We start from the raw sequence: 20,390 nt of genomic DNA on the forward strand, positions 1-20,390 counted from the left end.
AACAGGAAGTTACAGAAGCTTGAAATCAAACGTGTAATGACACATCGCACACACACACACACACTCACACTCAGAGATAACACATTTTAAACTCCATCTTATAAGAGACTGCTTGAGTTCAGACCTCAGTATTTAGTTTGCAGATCACTGCAGGAAGATGAGACTGTTATTATTTTATATACACTGCAGTGTGCTTGTGTTTCCTGTCTCAGGCAGTTTGGGAAGCTCTGCTGCACACAGGTGTTTCTGCAAGGTGAGTAACACCTTCCACCTACACTCACACAATTCAACTAGGTGGCACATATTTCTGTCTTAATTCCTATTTATGTTAGTTCCAGGTTCAGTGAGATTGTGTAAATAGTAATAGTAGTAGTACTAGTCGTAGTTTTAGTAATAATAATAGTAGTAGTAATAGTTGTAGTAGTAGTTTTACTAATAATAGTAGTAGTACTAGTCGTAGTTTTAGTAATAGTAGTAGTAGTAGTTTTACTAATAATAGGAGGAGTAGTTGTAGTAGTAATAGTAGTTGTAGTATGAGTAGTAACAGTAGTAGTAGTTTTACTAATAATAGTAGTAGTACTAGTAGTAGTTTTAGTAATAATAGTAGGAGTAGTTTTTACTAATAATTGTAGTCGTTGTAGTAGTAGTTGTAGTACGAGTAGTAGGAGTAGTAGTTTTACTAATAATAGTGGTAGTTTTTAGTAATAGTAGTAGTAGTAGTAGTAGTTTTAGTAATAATAATAGTAGTAGTAGTAGTAGTAGTAGTAGTAGTAATAATAGTAGTAGTAATAGTTGTAGTAGTTTTAGTAATAATAGTAGTAGTAGTTTTACTAATAATTGTAATAGTAGTTGTAGTAGTAGTAGTTTTAGTAATAGTAGTAGTAGTTGCTGTAGTAGGAGTTGTAGTAGGAGGAGTAGTTGTAGTCTGAGTAGTAGTTGTAGTATGAGTAGGAGTAGTAGGAGTTGTAGTATGAGTAGTAGGAGTTGTAGTATGAGTAGTAGTAGTAGGAGTTGTAGTATGAGTAGTAGGAGTTGTAGTATGAGTAGTAGTAGTAGTAGTAGTAGTTGTATTAGTAGTAGTAGTTGTAGTAGTAGGAGGAGTTGTAGTATGAGTAGTAGTAGTTGCTGTAGTAGGAGTTGTAGTAGGAGGAGTAGTTGTAGTCTGAGTAGTAGTAGTAGGAGTTGTAGTATGAGTAGTAGTAGTAGTTGTATTAGTAGTAGGAGTTGTAGTATGAGTAGTAGTAGTAGTAGTAGTAGTTGTATTAGTAGTAGTAGTTGTAGTATGAGTAGTAGTAGGAGGAGTTGTAGTATGAGTAGTAGTAGTAGTAGTTGTAGTATGAGTAGTAGTAGTTGCTGTAGTAGGAGTTGTAGTAGGAGTAGTTGTAGTCTGAGTAGTAGTAGTAGGAGTTGTAGTATTAGTAGTAGTAGTTGTAGTATGAGTAGTAGTAGTTGCTGTAGTAGTAGTTGTATTAGTAGTAGTAGTTGTAGTATGAGTAGTAGTAGTTGCTGTAGTAGGAGTTGTAGTAGGAGTATTTGTAGTCTGAGTAGTAGTAGTAGTAGTAGTAGTTGTATTAGTAGTAGGAGTTGTAGTATGAGTAGTAGTAGTAGTAGTTGTATTAGTAGTAGTAGTTGTAGTCTGAGTAGTAGTAGTAGGAGTTGTAGTATGAGTAGTAGTAGTTGTAGTATGAGTAGTAGTAGTAGTAGTAGTTGTAGTATGAGTAGTAGTAGTTGTATTAGTAGTAGTAGTTGTAGTATGAGTAGTAGTAGTTTTAGTAATAGTAGTAGTAGGAGTAGTTGTAGTTATAGTAAAATTTTAATCGACAAAGTGTAAACAATAACATTTTAGTAACGCTTGGTACTGCTTAACCGTGTAGTGGAATTGGTTTGGAACTAAATCGAATGTAGATGTTTATTCGCGTGCCTGCTTATTGTCCATCTTAGGTCACCGGTAGTCTGGACGACTGCGCCTGCGATGTGGAAACAATCGATGAGTTCAACAACGAGAAGCTCTTCCCCCAACTTCAGAAACTCCTTTCGTCGGATTATTTCAGGTTCTATAAGGTGGGATGCCTTACTGGACATTCTGAACTTTAACCCTTTTGTTGTCATGGATGATCTGCTGTAGTGTTTATTCCTGTACAACTAACCTTCTACTACTCAGGTGAACCTAAATAACCCGTGTCCGTTCTGGACAGACAGCGGCCACTGTGGTCTCCGAGACTGTGCCGTTAAACCATGCACACCTGTGAGTATTTTCACTCGTCCTTTTAAAAGTATACACTGTATCAAAGTTCTGTCAGTTCTAGTGAAGGAGGCGTGGCCTCTGTACCTGTCAGTTCTAGTGAAGGAGGCGTGGCCTCAATACCTGTCAGTGCTAGTGAAGGAGGCGTGGCCTCTGTACCTGTCAGTTCTAGTGAAGGAGGCGTGGCCTCTGTACCTGTCAGTGCTAGTGAATTGAACAGGTTGTACAATAATGCCTTGCATCACATAAGCTTTAAATAATATAACACTGGATTATTGCCTACTTGTAATGCATCACTAATGTATGTTGTCTTAATCACACTGTAATATTTTATAATATATATTAGTAGATAAATATAAAGAATAAAAGATTGTACTTCTTTGTTGGTATAACGTATTATATTCATTATGCACAGAATGAAGTGCCTGAGGGGCTGAAATCCAGCAGCTACAAGGTACGGGCCATGCTAGCTAATGAACTACCTCACTTTTACAATCAGTACTGTGGAGACTGTATTTAATGGCTGTGTGTGTGTGTGAACAGTATTCATTAGAGGCCAACCAGCACACAAAGGAGTGTGAAATGGCAGAAAAGCTTGGCGCTGTCAATAGCTCTCTAAGGTAAACAATGGGGAATTATACTGTACATAACACAGAACTTGAAACGTACACACGGGCTGTTTAATCTCTACAGATAATGTTTGCGTAGAAGTAGCGCAAGTGTATCCATGACTCGGAGTCGCCTGTGGGTCAAAATCTACTTTCCCATCGTTCACTCAGTTAGTGTGCATACTGGGTGTTGACGGTGGGTGAGTACATTTCAAGTCATAACACCGGGTCATATTACAAAGCTTCAGTAAAACGGCTGGTGTCTTAACTAAGTTGCTAATTGCAAATACAATGATAAATTCATCACACAAAATAAATAAATAAATTTAAAAAAGCCAACAAAAGTCGCTGTCTGTCTGAAAAGCCAATTCACTGAAGGGGAAAGGACGCTGGACCCGATGAATGCACTTTTGGTGAACTTTGACCCGAGGATTGCAAATAATGCAGAACAAATGGGCAGGACTGTGGTCTGTTTGGTCGCAACAGCTGCTTAGAATATTTCTCTTCAGTGTTTTATTGACTGCGCACATCTGGAAAATAACTGCAGTCTTGTTCCCCCGCCAAACGCTAGGGTTTCTCTTGTAAAATTCTGTTGTGTTTTTCTCTCTGCCTTTTCTAATTAGCAGCGTTCTGAGGAAGTTATTCCCCTGAAATCTACAATTCTGTAAATTTATTCCTCGTTGACGGTCATCTGACAAACTTAAATAAATCAAATAATGCAACAGCCCTGCCGCTGTCATGTTTCTCATGGAGACTAGGCTTTTTTTTGTGTGTGTGTGTGTGTGTGTGTGTGTGTGTGTTGTGTAAATTCTGACTCCGAGTTTGTGTCGTACAGTGATGAAACCCGGCAAGCTCTGCTCGAGTGGAACCGGCACGACGACGAGGCCGACCGTTTTTGCATGCACGATGGTAATTTAGCAGAGCAAAGACATTTGCATAGAAACCGAGCTATTATTATCCACTGCCTGTCCGAGATCTGTTTATATTTGACTCTTGAATCCTTTTTTTGTTTTTTTTTTTTTTTTTTTTTAAGAACGAGTGTTAGAATTCCAGTTAAGAAATGACCGTGTATCCAAAAATCCTGTTGTATTTTATTTGAACTGTTGCGCTCCTGGATATGTTATTTGTTTATCTTTTTCTCACTGCGACATAACTTAAAACCTCCTTGAAATCCGATATCGAGAAATCCAGATCCAGTCATTCGGTTTGCACAAAAGATTCAACGAGTCAGATTTCGTTTGCAGATCTAATCTGAAATAAACAACTTTTGGATTTCACGGAAGTTCGCGCAAAACAAATAAACACAGACGAGTGTTAATGATGAATTATGATCATTTACAGTACTTTTCATTAATGAAGAATTGAATGGTTTTTAACATTCCGATTTTTTTTTTTTTTTGCTCCCGTATATGTGCGAAGACAGACTCGGACGCCTCGTTTTATCTGTCTTCCCAGAGCGTCTTTATTAACACGGTTATTTCCCTCAGATGAAGATTCTCCGGATTCGCAGTATGTCGATCTCCTCCTGAACCCCGAGCGATACACTGGATATAAGGGTCCCGAGGCCTGGCAGATCTGGAACAGTATATATGAAGAGAACTGTTTCAAGTAAGGTCACAGTATGTGGTGTAAAGATGAGCGAACACGTTGTTTATCTCGCACAGGAAAGCTGTTTGTTTCAGCGGTTTAGATTAGAATCAGTGTCAGGGCAAGTGAGTACAAAGCGCAGGAAAATACTTTTACACACAGTTCTACATTGAATCAAAGTTATTTTGGGACGAGTGGGTGTTCAGTGTGAACTTGCTCCGCAGGTATTCCATGATACGATATAACGGCAAATTTTGGGATTATAAGAGGAATAAAACATTTTCAGTACCACATTCATGTAGTAACAGTAACTCTTCTTCTTCTGCTTATTATTATTATTATTTTCCTGTAACAGCATGCATTCTCATGTTTCATACTTTACTTACCTTACATGATTGAATTAAGTGCATCAGTTTTACTGGTGGTTATAAACACCGTGTACACTTCCTGGCCAGTTTATTAGACCACATCGTGAGTGTACTGGAGACTGCAGTTCATCTTTTTCCATTCACACTGTATGTTAATTGACCTCTCATTAGTGTCTGACCTTGGACTGCTCCTTTTTGGTCAGATTCTGACACTTTAACGTACGTTAAATTTCAGCACCCACCACTGGTGCATGTGTTAGACTCATAGCAGCACCACACACCATCATGAGAGTGTCACGTCGGTGCTGAGAATTATTCAACACGTTATATCTCCTGCGGTTGTCCTGTTGTTTGCGTTGCAATAATGTATGAAAGCAACGGAAAATGATACACTTACAATACGACGTATTGTAGGTTTACTTGATAAATTGGCACGTTAGCATATTTCCTAAGCGCTACACTTTGCTTAAAAAGAAAAGAAAAAAAAAGTTTATAAGCAAATAATGAGTTATTTTTGTATTACTTTTTCAGACCATACACAGTTAAACGACCGCTGAACCCTCTGGTGTCGAGCAGTGGTAAGACTTTAAAAATCTAAAAATAAAAATCTTAAATATTAGACTGTATGTTTAGTGATTTTTGGAGGGGCGCAAATGCGAATCTTTTGTAAATTCAGCTTTCTTGTTTGTGTTGCAGGAGATAGTGAAGGTAAGGAAGACAGTTCTGTGAATTTGCATTCATTTGAACGTCGACTTAATTGTCTTAAAGGTTCTTTTGATTGACCGTGTTTATAAAGTTCTAGGTTGGCACAATTGCTCTAAAGTTCTAAAAGTTGACTTATTTGTCATACACCTCCAGAGGTTGACTTAAAAATTTTACATAAATGATTTTACATACATTTCTATAGGTTGGGTTATTCGTTTTAATGTTTTAACATGAACTTCTAAAGCTTGTATTCATTTTTGTAAAGTTCTAAAGTTTTAACCGTCCTAATATTCTAAAGGCTGACTCAGTTTTTTTTTTTCTTAAATGTTAAGTTCTAAATTTTGTCTTTAATTGTTGTAAATTTTAACTGTAAAGTTGTAAAGCCTGACAGTATTTTTTAACATAATTTTCTAATGACCGTCTTGACCGTCCTAATATTCTAAAGGCAGACTCATTTTTTAAATGTAAAGTTCTAGAGCTTGTCTTCATATATTTGATATACATTTCTATAGGTTGGCATTTCTAAACTTCTAAATTCTAAAGGCTCACGTTTTTAACATAAACGTCTAAAGCTTGTTTCAGTTGTTGTAACGTTTAAAGATAATTTTAACTGTCTTAAAGTTCTAAAGGCTGACTTAATCTTCTTTTAACATAAAGTTCTAAAGCTTGTCTTAATTGTTGGAAAGTTTAACTGTACATTTCTAAAGGCTGATATAACTCTTCCAAAGTTCTTAAAGTTGACATATTTGTTATAAACCTCTGGAGAATTATAGTAGTTGTCATAAAAAATAAAGGCAGACAATTTTTTTTAATATATATATATATATATATATATATATATATACACTTCTATGAGTTGACATCATTGTTCCAAAATTCTAAAGGCTGACTTTATATATTTTTTTTAACATAAACCTCTAAAGCTCGTTTCAATTGTTGTAAAGTTTACAGGTAACCTTAAAGTTGTCTTAAAGTTCTAAAGGCTGACTTAATATTTTTTAACATAAAGTTCTAAAGCTTGTTGGAAAGTTTTAACTGTAAAGTTCTAAAAGCTGACAAAATATTTTTAACATAAATTTGTAATGATTGTCTTAGTTTTGTCAAGTTTGACAAGTGTTCCAAAAAGTTCTATAAACATTTTTTTTTTTTTACATGCCACTAGAAACCTCTAGAGGATGCCTACAGTCACTTAAAGTAATTATAATTCTAAATGTTGACATCAATTATTTTTACATAAAGTTCTATAGATTGTCTTAACTGTTCCGAACTTCTAAAGCTTAATTGTTGTAAACTTCATGTTGTCTGAACTGTCCTGATGTTCAAAAGACTTCATTAACATTTTTTAACATACATTTATAAAGCTTGTCTTAAACATAGTAAAATTCTAAAGGTTGTCTTAACTGTCCAAACGTTCCAAAAGTTGAAAGTAAAGGTTGTATTAATTTATATTACATATAGTAAATGTTGGTGTAATTGAGAATCCGGCTGTAAAGCTCTTTTTGTATTTTAGGAAGGGGATTCTACAAATGGCTGGAAGGTAAGCAGCACTTGCCATTCGTGTGTGTGCGCAAGCGCACGTGTCTTGTTCTTTAACATGCTTTCCCCCTGTACGTAGGTCTGTGTGTGGAGAAAAGAGCTTTCTTCAGGCTCGTCTCAGGACTGCACGCGAGTATAAATGTGCACCTGAGTGCCAGGTATCTGCTGGATGGTGAGTCACGTTAACATTCTATCCAAATCCATTTACATATAATTTACATATAGAGCGGCGATGTCGGTGTCCGTTGCAGTCTCTTATGTAGTACCGTTAAACGTTGCGTCCTGTTTGTTATTGATCAGATAACTGGTTTGAGAGGAAGTGGGGTCCCAACGTCACCGAGTTCCAGCTGAGGTTTGATGAAGAACTGACGAAAGGAGAAGGACCCAAGCGTCTGAGGAACCTCTATTTCCTTTATCTGATCGAGCTCCGTGCCCTGGTTAAAGTCCTGCCTTTCTTCGAGCGTCCATCCGTCCATCTTTACACAGGAGAGGCAGAACAAGACAAGCAGATTAAAGAGCTGCTCGTAGGGCTCCTCCACGTGGCCAAGTAAGAGGATGGGTAGATTTTTCCAAAATTAAATTCATGGTATCACAATTTTTTTAATGTTCTCATTTTCAAAGAGGGTCACATATTTAAATACCATTTAATAGTCAATTGTGATATTATTTAAGGCAAATTTGTCGAGGAGATTATTCTTAACCGCTTAGTAGTGTAGTAAGGAATACAACATTTGGGGTTCTGCCGATCACCTGCGTACTTCAGTCTAGCATTTTTAATTATTAGAGTAGTGGCGTGTTCCTTGCATGACAGCCTTTCAGCCCATGGTGATGTAGGTCTCTGTTAATGGCGGATGATGCCTCCAACTCCTTCAAAAGTTCCTTTGTTGTTCACCATTTAGGGGAAAATGGAAGAAGGTTTGAAAGAGAGAGTTATAGGAAGGACCCTCGGCATGGAAAACCAACACAAGAGCAGTTCATTTTAATATCACGATGTAAGTTTATTCACGTGATTACTAAACATGCACGTTTTAAAAGCAACAAATGTGTCATTTCCAGGTCTTTCCCGTTGCATTTCGATGAAACCACACTGTTTGCAGGCGATAAGACCGAAGCAGCAAAATTAAAAGTCAGTATACGGCACCTACAATTCGTTCAAGTAAAATTAAGTGCACTGCGATCCCCTGATCCGTTACTCATCTGTTCATCAGGATGACTTCAGGCGGACTTTTAAGAACATCTCCAGGATCATGGACTGTGTAGGATGCTTCAAGTGTAGGCTGTGGGGCAAACTGCAGGTACGAGTACCAGAAATGTCCCTCGTTCCCTCGACTGATTCGAACGGCATATCGACGCACGTCACGTGCTTGATGTCTGACGGTTAGTCACGTATTTCTCATTTAGACCCAGGGTTTAGGCACGGCTCTGAAGATCCTGTTCTCAGAGAAGCAAATTGAAACACTTCCTCAGTCCAGCAGCGCCAAACCGTCCTTCCAGCTCAGCCGGCAGGAGATCGTTTCCCTCTTCAACGCTTTCGGGAGGTACAGACGCTTTCGCACTTTTACATTTTTGATCATTTGGAAGCACCTTACATTGAGGTTCTATTAACTAATATTATTTAACCTTAAATAAGCAATAAAGCACAAAGGAACATGCTGTTATAGGGAAAATAATCCGTGACACAAAGCGGAGTTACAGTTACCATTCGGAAGTTGATTATTTTTCTGTAACAGCACGTCCCGTGGTGTTTTATTCCTTTCATACTACATCAGCTTGCCAATGATTACAGATTTAAATTTATTAATGAACAAACACATACTTTAAATGTAACCATAAATACTTAAATGTTGTGTAGCATCGACAATACAAGGTAACCGAACGTAAACAGTGATGAACATCAACCTTTAATGCTGGTCTTAATTATTAGGCTTAGTTGTTGTTTTTAAAAAGAAATTATTATTATTTAGAAAATTATTTAGAAAAGTGTTAGTTACTTGGACAACGTTACTTATGGTTTGTTCATGTTAACTAATGTGTCAAATCAGTAAAGAGAACCTTCATGTAAACCGTTACTAATAAGCTATATGTTGATTTTTTAAAAAAAAATTATTATTATTACATATATTTTTTTAAAATGACATTTCCTCGCAGAATCTCAACAAGTATTCGAGAGCTGAAGAACTTCCGGAAACTGTTATCACAGCTCAAGCAATAAGGTGATCTCGGCCTGTTCCCGATTCCTTCGCGCGGATGAACAGCCTGCTATCTATCCACCAAGACATGTTCGACGCTCCAAGTTTTGCTTCTTTAGTTTTCTACAGGAATTAGGAGAAGATTGTAGCTACCAGTTTAGCACGTCAAGTATTTGAACCAGACTTGTTTATGTGCTTTCGGACACGTTATTCTCTATAAAAATGGAAGAAATAAAAAAAAAAAAAAAAAAGGTCGTCACAGAAGTAAAAACAGTACTAACAGACATTTCAAAGCTGAATCACATGCTTTCTCAGCACATAGTTCGGTGTCACTTGATGCTAATCATGTCGTTTTCGGTGTGTTTAGGTGTGATGCTCACTTGTTTAGCTAGATCAGCTACGGAAGAAAACTTCAACCAACAAACATGTCTTGGACGTTCGGTTACAATCGGAGTAACGAAAACGAGGAAAAAAAAAGTCAATTTTGGCCCAACTGTTCGTTTAAACTAGACTCAGGAAGTGTGGTTGAAAATCATGAGAAACTTTACAGTTGAAAGTCTCCGTGCTAGCGAGATATCCTTCGAAACGTGCACATCTGTCCGAGACTTGGCGATACGGCTACCCCTGAACAACCCGAGCACTTTAATGACCGAGCGTTAAATTGATCACTTAGCACAATTTGCACTATGGCTTATCGATGGAATGTATTTCGCAATGAAGTTCGGAGGGAAAATGAGAATTACGACTACTCCCAGATAGGATTTATGAATAAATAAATAAATAAATAAATGAATAAAAAAATTTCTCTCAGGGATTTAAAAGTCAAAAATTTTGAAACCGATCCGAGACAATAAATGTGGAAATGAAAGCCGTCATTCTGGAGTCAGGCACTGTTGATGAATAAAGATCATTTCTGGATGATTTTTCTATCGCATACACTTTAAACTATTGTGGTTTTTGTTTGTTTTTTCGTATCACCATACTTCGTCGTGTCCACTGTCCGCATTACGTATTGTGATATTTAGTTGTACGTTTGAACAGATGCATCGTCTTTACAAAAATAATATATTAAAGCACTAATAACATGGAACGGGAAGTAAACAGTGAATACGTTTACATACGCATACAGATGATGTGAGAAAACCTGTATTGTGACTTTTTTTTGTGTGTGATAGTAATATATTGTCTTTTTTTTTTTTCTACCGCAATTTGACAACAACCCTGTGAACGTGTTCATTCATTAATAAAATTCTATCCATACATTCATTTGGCGGATGGTTTTAGTTGACACGTGTTCCAGAAACCCATTTAAACAGCTTAAGAGTCTTTATGAAGCACACCGAGATCTGAGCAAACAACCTTCTGGGCCTGGAAATTTCACATGCTGAAAGTCTAGACCGCCCATTTAGCTGGAAAAAGTATGCACGGACCGACACTACCAAAAAAATCCAGCAGAAATAGTAGACCATCTGGGACGCACTAACGCTTTGAAACCTGGAGGAGACTTTCAGCACAGCTTTTACAGAAACGCGTCGATTCTATGCCCAGACGTTGTGGAGATGTTCTACGAATAAACGGATTGCAAACTAAGCACGGAAGCACTTTTAATGAAATACGATCAAGTGTGTGAATGACTCTGTCTTCATTTTAATATCCAGCCTACGTCTTGTCAGATCCAGCGAATGATCCAGCAGCTAGTGAGCAGGAGATGGACTTGGGCTTTTAATTGGATGGTCTATTAATAAATTTCTCTTAATATCTTATCTCCGTAAATTGTTTTATCATATTAAATTCATTTCTAAACATACTAACATTTTATATATTAAATAGAATCTGCTGCTATTTACACCAGGAAGTAAATGGCTTTAAATGTACGGGCTGTGTTTTTGAACCATACGGTTCAATTCAATTCCGTTTTATTTGTGTAGCGCTTTTTAACAGTGAACGTTGTCTCAAAGCAGCTTTACAGAAAGATATAAACACAGGGTAGAGATTTGAAACGTGTGGATTTATCCCTAAGGACTCCCTGAGGCGATATGAGGAAGAAACCTCGAGAGGAACCGGAGGAACTCAGAAGGGAACCCGTCATCATCTGGGTAACGACGGATAGTGTGAACGTAAAAGAAAAAACAAAAACACTCCGTTTGTTTTAGTGACCGTAAACTATGGAGGACGGTGGCACGGTATGAAATGAGACTTTCATTTGGAAAGTTTCTTGCGCTAACGGCCCGACTGAACGGACCGAAAGAGAAGCCAAGAATCGAACGACGGCGAAGGAACGGACTAAAAAGTCCGCGCGCCCGGTTAGCGAGCTCGAAGGTTTGCGTTTGAAAATATCCGTTAACGTAATCGACACGTTTTCACTTCGTATTGAGGTCCATCTTTTATGCTGGTGTGTTTGATCGCACTTCTGGTTTGTTTCTCAGCAGATATTCAGCCTGAAACGTAACGGTAAAAAATACGATACGTATAAACGGTATATGTACATGAATGGACGCTGTACTGAAAGAACGTCACAGGTAAAGGATGAGAAAACCTACCAGGAAGTCGATCGGATCGTCTGGTCGGAGCTCGCAGATCTCGAGGCAGCCTCGAATCACAGTGGGCAACACGCTGGTCATCAAATAGTGCCTGAGAGGAGCGGATTCTGCCATCAACAGCGCCTCTTCCTGTCGCCTCTCGTCCTCCAGACAGCGGATCTGACGCAGACGAGCATGCACAGGCATGTAAATAACAGCGAAACCCGGAACGTCTCATGAACGTTTCACGCCGCAACATAAACGGATTACAACTATGATTTGTCATTCTGTTGCCTCGCACCTCCAGGGTTGGGGGTTTGAATCCCGACTCCGCCCCGTGTGCCCGGAGTTCGCATGTTCTCCCGGGGCTTTGGGGGTTTCCTCCGGGACACGCGTCGTACGCGTTGATTGGCATTCCCGAATTATCCGTAACGTGTGAATGTGTCCCGTGACCCTTTGTAGGATAAGTGGTACTGAAAATGGATGGATGGATGATCTTTGTCGCAGTAACAGTCTTTCTAAACGTCTAAGTATCAAGACCTATCACTGCTTGCTGAGATTCCTGTCCATTCTATCCCTAGCGAATGAATCCAGGCCCCAGTGTAGTGTGTGTTCGTACCCATTCCTCCTGCTGCTGTGCCCGCTGCTCCTCTTCTTCCTTTCTGCGCTTGGCTTCAGCCTGGCGTGCCTCCTCCTTCTCCCTCAATCTGATCTCTACCTGCCTCAACTCTTCCTCCAAATCCTTGGTGGTGGGGCCGTAATTCCTGGCCTTCCCCACGCTCTCCATCACCTTCTCCATCACCAAGACATTCTCCAGGTCATCGTTGTTTATCTCTAGAATGGACGAGAAAGGAGAGCTTTACCTTGTGGTCTTCCCAAACATCTTCCCTCAGCTGGTGTTTCGATGATGGTTCTGGAAACCAGGATGAGACAAAACCATGTTTATGACTACAGTATGTCCTCCAAAATGACACTTCCTCTGAGGCCTACCTATACGCTCGGGGTGAATCTCCAGCTCATCAAAGTATTTTAGCACGGTTTCATCCCCCGAATTGTTTTTCCTGAACGCGGCCAGACGCGGAAAGTACTTCTCCACGGCGTGTGACGTCCCCTGCGCCACGCTCTCAGGCAGATTCAACACACGTTCCTCCAGGAACTCATCGGTGGCGTCCAGAGAGAACACAAACTCTACACACACACACAAAGAAAAAAGGCTTCAGTTAAGAGTGTTAGCACGACCGGCACTGAATAGCCCTCAGCATTTACGTTCCCGTACGCACCTGGGATGATTTCCTTGTCGTATGGAGGGACGGTTGACCGCACATCTCTAGCTTGATCATCCTCGGCTGCGCAGTACAACAAACGACGTTAAAACCGAACGGGACGGATTGTTCAGATTAAAATGACGTAATTATTCGTAATACCACAAAATAGCTCCTTGGCTTGATCATATGACTTCGGAAAGCCGTCCAGGACGAAGCCTTGATTTCTGCACGCTTTCGTCTTCAGCTTGTCCTTCACGATTTGGAGAACGTACTGCTCATCCAACCGACCTGAATCGAGAGGCGATACACCTCCATTAAATCTCAAATCTACACAGCATAAAAGATGATCATTAAATGGTAGAATAATCTCTCTCTCTCTCTCTCTCTCTCTCTCTCTCTCTCGCGCTCTCTGTCTCCTGGGAAATTGTTGATTGGCCCTTTATAAAGTAGCAAATTGTTTCAACCTTTATCAGTTTCACGAATAATTCATAGTAGTTACTTTAAAAGTCCAACAGTGGCAGGTTTTGTGATGTCATAAACGAAGGACACACAAAATACGATATGTCCGAAAGTAAAAATAAATTTGTTGTAGATGAGCCGTAGATCACATCCGGTTTATACTGCACGTAAAAATAGGATAGGATTAGTTTTATACATTCATTACCTCCGTTTCTTTCCAGGTTGCTTGTCAGCGTCTCCAAAAGCTCCCGGGTTCCGCATGATTCATCCTCCGCTTTGTTTTCTGCCTCTTCCACGTGGACACGTGACTCCTGAAGCACAAAACAACACTCTATCGAGGGAAACATTTCTTTTCGAAAATCCTGGTGCTCACCTAGTAAAGCCCGTTAAGGTTCCCTTCTTTCTAAACGCACTAGCGTGACGCGTACCAGGTTCGCGAGAGTCTCCGCGATGGTCTCTTTGAGTTTTACATGCTGCAGTTTATAGTGCTTGCATATCTTTTCAGCGACGGTGCTTTTCCCGACCGCAGGAGGTCCCAAGAGACAGATGCGAACAGGCTGAAGACAAGAATATATCGATCGATCTCTCAGAACTAACGCAAAAAGGCTTTGATATTTGTGCCCGACAGCTGCACTTTCTCAGGTCACTTACCAGCAGGCCTCGGGTGAGCTTGTATTCCTCCACGACGTGGTCGATGTTCTCGACAATGCCTTTCTTTGAAACCCAGTTGATAGTGAAATTGTCTGCGAGGAAAATGGCTTCCATTTGAAGGTTGACGAACAAATGGTCAATTTCTGCTTGCTGAGAAACAACAAAAAAACACTTCAATACTTTAGCCATTATCAACAGGCCAGCAAAATTATAGATACAGTAACTTCCTGTACGAAATGGTTCAGATATTCAGTCGGGTTTTTTTTTTAAATTTTGTAATTAAAGGAAATTTCAGTTATGTTTAGCGCTCTCTCTGCTGCGGCCTTGTGAATGGCCTTTTAAGGAAAAGGGGCGGAGCTGAGCAGCTCTGTTCTGGGTGGAGGCGGAGCTCATTTCCCGACCAGAAAATATGAGACAGGAGACCAAATTAAAGAACTCCATTTCATCGCATCGATATTGCAGTTCATGGTTTTTCAAAAGAATCGCACTTTTAATATAATTCGCAAAAACACGTACCGTCAATTCCTCTGTGAGAAATACGTCCTCTTTCGGAACGTTTCGGGTTTTTCCTGGCCCGAGCGCTACTGCTATTGCCTGGAAATAAAACGAAAAAGGACTGAGAAGCAGGAGAATATGTCAAAAAATATCAAATATGATTACTTCCATTAGGGAAACGCACTCTGATGATATCAGCAATGGTGTTCTGTGATTCGTCCACTGCGAGAAAGTACCGCGGCTTCGGCTTACGGTCGATTACGTTCTGCACAATCCTTTGAGGGAAAAAAAAAACCCAGAACAAATGTTCAGTCGTCATTAATCTGTCAGGAAACAATACAAAACATCACCATATTAACACGATTCACTTGGTGATTTGATTCTTTTGAACTACACATTTAAGCGAATCAAATCGTATGAGTTGTGATTCATTCAAGATTTGAACAGGCTTCATCCAGAAAGATTGAACAGATGACAGTGAAGATCTGTAGAGTAACCCACATTCGCTCCTTCACCTGGGGTCGGATCTGATTGTTTTTTTTTTTTAAAAAAGGGCCACTTTTGATTCATTTGTGCTTACGAATCAATTCACTCCGAAAAGAATCGTTCGCTTTTCCAAACACTACTGACCGTGCCAGATCACTGATGTGAATAGCAGGAACGATGTTGGACCCGTCTCCGAAGACCGGCACTTCCCGTTCCTCTCCCAGCCACGCTGTCTACAAGAGAGCAGTGTCACAAACGCTCGGTTACACATCGATGGACGCTGATTAATCGTGAATCAGTGAGTCAAAAAAGATACATGATAGAATTCCTACTTAAACTTAAAACGCCCAATTACAGCAGCAACACGGGTACGGCGTGAAAGGATAACGTGTGAAAGGTGAAACCGTCTCGATTTACCTTGAAAAAGAAATGAAAGGCTTGCTCGCCCATTCCGTACTGCAGTCCAGATGCAACCACGTAAGTCGAGAACTGCGACTGGTTCTGAAGCGTATGATACGATACTGTGAAGCTCGAACGATAAGGAAAGCGAGCAAGACGAGCACGTAAAACTTTGAAGAAATAGTACACAATAAAACAGCCGCACTCACAGATTTTCCCAGTTTAACCACAAGCTTCTCCACAGCGATGTGATCTTTAAAGTTGCCGTGCGGTTTGCGTCTCCTGTAGTCCCATTCTGTAAGATGAATCTCCGGATCGTCCTACAGTTCAAAACAACAACACGACGTACACAGAAGAAGTGACCGTATGAAAGTTCTAATGATGTTCACGCTACGTAGGCTAATCAGTTCTATACGTACCGGATCCAGTGTCTTAGTCTGCGCCCACGTCATGACCGAGGAGATCAAGATGAACGTCTTTGGTCCAGGAAACGCGGCGGTTTCTTTGTGAAGAGCTTTAAATGGTACAGCAACAAAACCGCACGATGAAAGATTTCAAGATAAACCTTAGATTAATCAGTAAGCAAGCATTTTTATTTTTGGAAAATATCTTACCCGAGACCGCCCAAGAGGCTTCTTCGATCTGATCGGTACGCTCGTTGTAAACGTTATAAACGACGACGTCCGACTCCATCAGGTGACGGAAAAGCTCTTCACGTGTTAAGTTCTATGGAAACGGCTAAAGTAGTAAATAAAGGAACATCGCCGGGTTAACTACAGCCTTAGATATTTCACTCACAGTGTATTCTTCTACTGCAAAACTGGACTTCTCTTCGGTTTTCCCCGAAACGGTTCCAACGATCTGATAAACGCCTTCTTGGGAACTTGACTCGTTTGCCGGTTCATCTTGGACTTGTTCAGAAACATGGGACGCTCCGACAACACACGAGGCTAAAAACTGGAGGCACAAGAAAGAAAAGTCGGAAGTATATATATTAGAGAGGCGCGTCATGCAATGACACTATTTTTTATTAAATATGAACCCTACGTCTATCCCACCAGAAACGCTGAAAAATCCCAAAGAGTCCCTTCAGGATTCACGGAAATGAACGCAAAATCAAGCAAACTCGCGAGATTCGAAGGAGCTTGCAATTTCTACCGCAGAATCGGGCAAAGATACGTCACGTGACGTCATCACAACGCTCATTCAGCCAAATCCCTTCTCAGATTCACGTGCGTCGAACACGAGTACAGCTAAAAAGGTCTCATTTACCAACAAACATCACCGCGAAAGACCGTGCAAAACAATTCCGTGCGATTTCACCAATCCGTGTAGTTTTTCGCAAAAAAAAACACAAAACAAACAAAAGAACACAAAACACTATATTTGTGAATTTTTTGAACAAAAGTTCAAAAGGTTAAACAATCGAGACAATTTTTCACAGCCTTCGTTGCTCGTATTTACCAAGGGTGCCAATATTAGTGGAGAGCGCTGTAGATAAACGAGTATTGAAGAATTTAAAGAAATTAGATGTTCATTCAACTGTAGATTCAAGTTTTTAAATTCAAAAAGTAAAGGTTACTTATTACTGGAGTGATTCTTATGTTTATTCTAATGTACATAATGTTCATTAGAATGTATCTAACAGAGCCTAGTTTTTAGTACTTCATACTTTTCTTTGAAACCAGAACAAAATATTCTTTTAAAATTTATTTAAAATTGCAATAGAAGCGTAATAATAATGATGATCTGATTAGGATGTGACACTGGCTGCTCCAGTATCCGAATACACTGTATAGACTGTAAATTAGGGCTGCAACTAACGATGATTTTCATAATTGATTAGTTGGCGGATTATTTTTCCGCTTATCCATTAATCGGATGGGGGCGGGGCAGACTTTCGGTACCATTTTTGGGGGGGTTTATTTAAAATAAATGCTCCTCTGCCTTAGAGATCGTGGAGGTTACACACTTTCTTCTTCAGTCACGTGACGATTTCTCCTCCGTCTAATGGTGACTGAGGTCTATAGGATGTAAAGTGTAATCAGTGTGTGTAACTACAAAGTTGACTAATGTTTGGATATGTTAATCAGGTATAATCTGGTATGTATACCCAACAGTTAAGACTTACTTGTGGGAAGCATTATCTAAATTCATAGTACACTTGTTGATCAAGTTATAAGTGTGTATTGAGTTAGAAGAACTCTGTGTCTTACTAAAGAGTAGGCCTAATTGTTTTCTGTGTCAATCCGTACCTCCGCACATCAAGCATAATCTAAAACTATAAAACACTTTCTAACAAGTGGTATTCGAAGTGTGTACATTAAGTGCCTTGTGTTTGCTTCACTTTGTGGCAATAAAAGAGAAATTAGACACATACCACAACTGGGTTTCTAAACAAAGCTTGCAAATCAGTGTCAAAAGAAGAGATAAGAAGTCCAGGAGGAAAAGTACCAAGATGAGGCTATAGGGTGAATTATGTGACAAAGTAAAAAAAAAAAAAACAGGTCTGGTAAAACTTGTAAAGAAAATACAACCGACTACGCATGCGCCACAAATATAAGGTATCACGTGGATGTGAATAATTAGTTAAGGCGATGGAGATTTGTCTGTTTCTAGAAAGAAAAGGTGAATGCCCCACCTAAGGATAATTTTACTGCTTCAGAGAGGTATATAAAGACATGTTTGTGTATGTATAATTCGGACCCTCTGCACACTGTCTCACTTTATTGTTTCAATAAAGTTTAATTACTTTATGACATCTACAAACCGTCTGTCTCTGAAGTTTTTTTTTTGACTTAGGCAGGAAAGATTGATTTTCCGCTACAGGTCATGTTGGGAATAAAAGGTAACGCTGACAGAAAGTAAACTGAAGAAAGTCATTATCGGTGACTCTGCGTATCTGCTAATGCTAGCGTGCGTATGACGTCATGCGCCGTCGACCAGGAAGCGGCTTATACTTCCGGTTAGTAAAAAAACAAAACAAAACAAAAACGCTAGTGTTATATTTGAGATGATATTACCTTTTTAAAATCCACACACTAGACGGTAGTGCAGAGTGCATAGTGTAAGTGTATAGTACTTCATTTGGGACACAACTTTAGTATTTACTATCCGAGGCGTGTTTTCGGAACAGGAAGTAACGTAATGAGTAAATCTCCTCCGTGCCGCGCGCAGACCAACTAATCCATAATGAGATTCGTTAATTACTCATTCACTTCAAAGATCGATGACAGTTCAAAAGATCAATGACAATTCGACATAACAAAACAACAACAACAAAACTGACCTTTCCTATATATGTTGAGGTATATTTATCCAAACTGTTGATAAAAACGCGTTTGGGTGGATGTTTCTCTGTTTCGGCAGCCATATTTTGTTAGATCCGTCGCTGCGCAACTACAGCGAGTCGACTCATGAAGAGTCGATTCTCCGAACTCCGGCTTTGGGTTAGTGTCGACTCCAAGCTTTGGAGTCGGTTCCACAAAGCGAAATTGATTCAGCTCGCGTTTCGGGAGTGAGAAAGGAGATTTCTGTGTCGGACAAATGTCATAAACGGCTTAATTTGTTTATCTGGCATAATCAAAAGTAACATTTTACAATGTTACACAATAAAATTTTACAATTAAATGTCGCCAATGTTAAACTGGAATAAAGTTGGTTTGGCGTTGGACGTTCGATATTCGCAGATATGGGGGAATTAAGGGATTGTCTCTAAAGTTACATACTACATTTTTATACACGTTTCTAACTTCAATAGCATTTGAAGGGAATGACTTACAGTCACAAAACCAACTGGAAAGTGTTCACCTAGGTGTTTAGATTTGTGATATTTTCAGACTTTTTCCCCCTTTGGAGTGGCATATTGCTTGGGGACCTGAGCAGATTCTCCAAAGAGAATACTAAAGAAATAAAAACAAGGGAATCAAATTGCCATGTGGAGCAGTGGTTCTCAATAGTGAAGAATCACATATTACGCAGAAAAGGGTTCCTGCGGCTTGCAGATTTCATTACAAAGATGTTTAACTCTCTGCAAGGAAGGTACACACAGCATCAGATGATGCATAATCTTGATAGTCTGTCTCAAGGAACATCTCCAAAGCAACAGACCACTGACCAACAAGAAGAGCAATGGGCCAATGAAATCACAAACTCAAAGACCAGCAAAGCATCGTTCAAGTATTTTGATCCACCAGAAGCAGTGCCCCAACCAAAGTTCATAATTTGGTTGGCTTGAAAAATCACATTGAATAAATGTTCAGATGAGCCGAGACTATTCAAACACCAACCATCAAAATTCAAATATAAACTCAGGGGCTCAAATCTTGAGAACGGTTTCCACTCCAAATACCATTACAAACCATCAGCTGTTAACCATTAAAACCATTACCAAATGGTTTCCGTTACGCAGAAGGATGTATTACGGACATAGGTCCTTAATGGGATCTACTAGACATAAGAATGCCACCAATAGAAGGCAACAAATTACCAGTAGAAACCCACAGGGACCATTACAGTTGACATTAAAACCAATACAAATCCCATTACAACCATTAAAACCATTACAAGTTCTACGAGGGATTCTGTTGTTTTGTTTTGTTTTGTTTTGTTTTCAGCAGGGCTCTGGTGCAAATTTTATTTCACGAACATTATTCAAATGTTTAAATATTAGACACATGATTTGTACAATACGATGATAAATATGTATAATATGCACAAAAAAAAAAATGATTCCATCTATTTATCGGAGCAGTAGATTTGAGGATATTTTTTCACCCATGTAATACTTTTTATTTTGATTAAAATGGTCTTTAGACCCGTGTTGACATTATTTACATGCAGAAGTACATTGATAATGACAGGTTTACAGGGATTTCTACC

The 20,390-nt window shown here is 39.3% G+C and overlaps 2 protein-coding genes across 2 annotated transcripts; one reads left to right on the forward strand and one right to left on the reverse strand.

The window, feature by feature from the left end:
• Positions 1 to 11: 11 nt before the first annotated feature.
• ero1a (endoplasmic reticulum oxidoreductase 1 alpha) lies at positions 12 to 10,933 on the forward strand. Its single transcript, XM_053632498.1, has 16 exons — positions 12 to 253; positions 1,942 to 2,061; positions 2,162 to 2,245; positions 2,658 to 2,696; positions 2,786 to 2,862; positions 3,686 to 3,759; positions 4,338 to 4,458; positions 5,337 to 5,383; positions 5,502 to 5,513; positions 7,021 to 7,047; positions 7,126 to 7,218; positions 7,347 to 7,593; positions 8,103 to 8,172; positions 8,255 to 8,341; positions 8,448 to 8,584; positions 9,195 to 10,933. Exons 1-16 carry the CDS (start codon positions 158 to 160, stop codon positions 9,256 to 9,258), a joined length of 1,395 nt encoding a protein of 464 aa, XP_053488473.1. The 5' UTR covers positions 12 to 157; the 3' UTR covers positions 9,259 to 10,933.
• Positions 10,934 to 11,214: 281 nt separating this feature from the next.
• Positions 11,215 to 18,938, reverse strand: LOC128612373 (adenylate kinase 7-like). Its single transcript, XM_053632488.1, has 18 exons — positions 18,799 to 18,938; positions 16,308 to 16,466; positions 16,124 to 16,235; positions 15,929 to 16,023; positions 15,719 to 15,829; positions 15,528 to 15,611; positions 15,255 to 15,343; positions 14,809 to 14,899; positions 14,646 to 14,723; positions 14,130 to 14,279; positions 13,907 to 14,035; positions 13,684 to 13,789; positions 13,179 to 13,307; positions 13,035 to 13,100; positions 12,745 to 12,942; positions 12,374 to 12,588; positions 11,776 to 11,934; positions 11,215 to 11,673 (listed from the first exon to the last, which is right to left on the reverse strand). The coding sequence occupies exons 1-18, from the start codon at positions 18,880 to 18,882 to the stop codon at positions 11,620 to 11,622; spliced, it is 2,109 nt and encodes a 702-aa protein (XP_053488463.1). The 5' UTR covers positions 18,883 to 18,938; the 3' UTR covers positions 11,215 to 11,619.
• Positions 18,939 to 20,390: the final 1,452 nt, after the last annotated feature.

The sequence above is a fragment of the Ictalurus furcatus genome, chromosome 9 (genome assembly GCF_023375685.1).
Source record: "Ictalurus furcatus strain D&B chromosome 9, Billie_1.0, whole genome shotgun sequence".
Taxonomy (NCBI): Eukaryota; Metazoa; Chordata; class Actinopteri; order Siluriformes; family Ictaluridae; genus Ictalurus; species Ictalurus furcatus.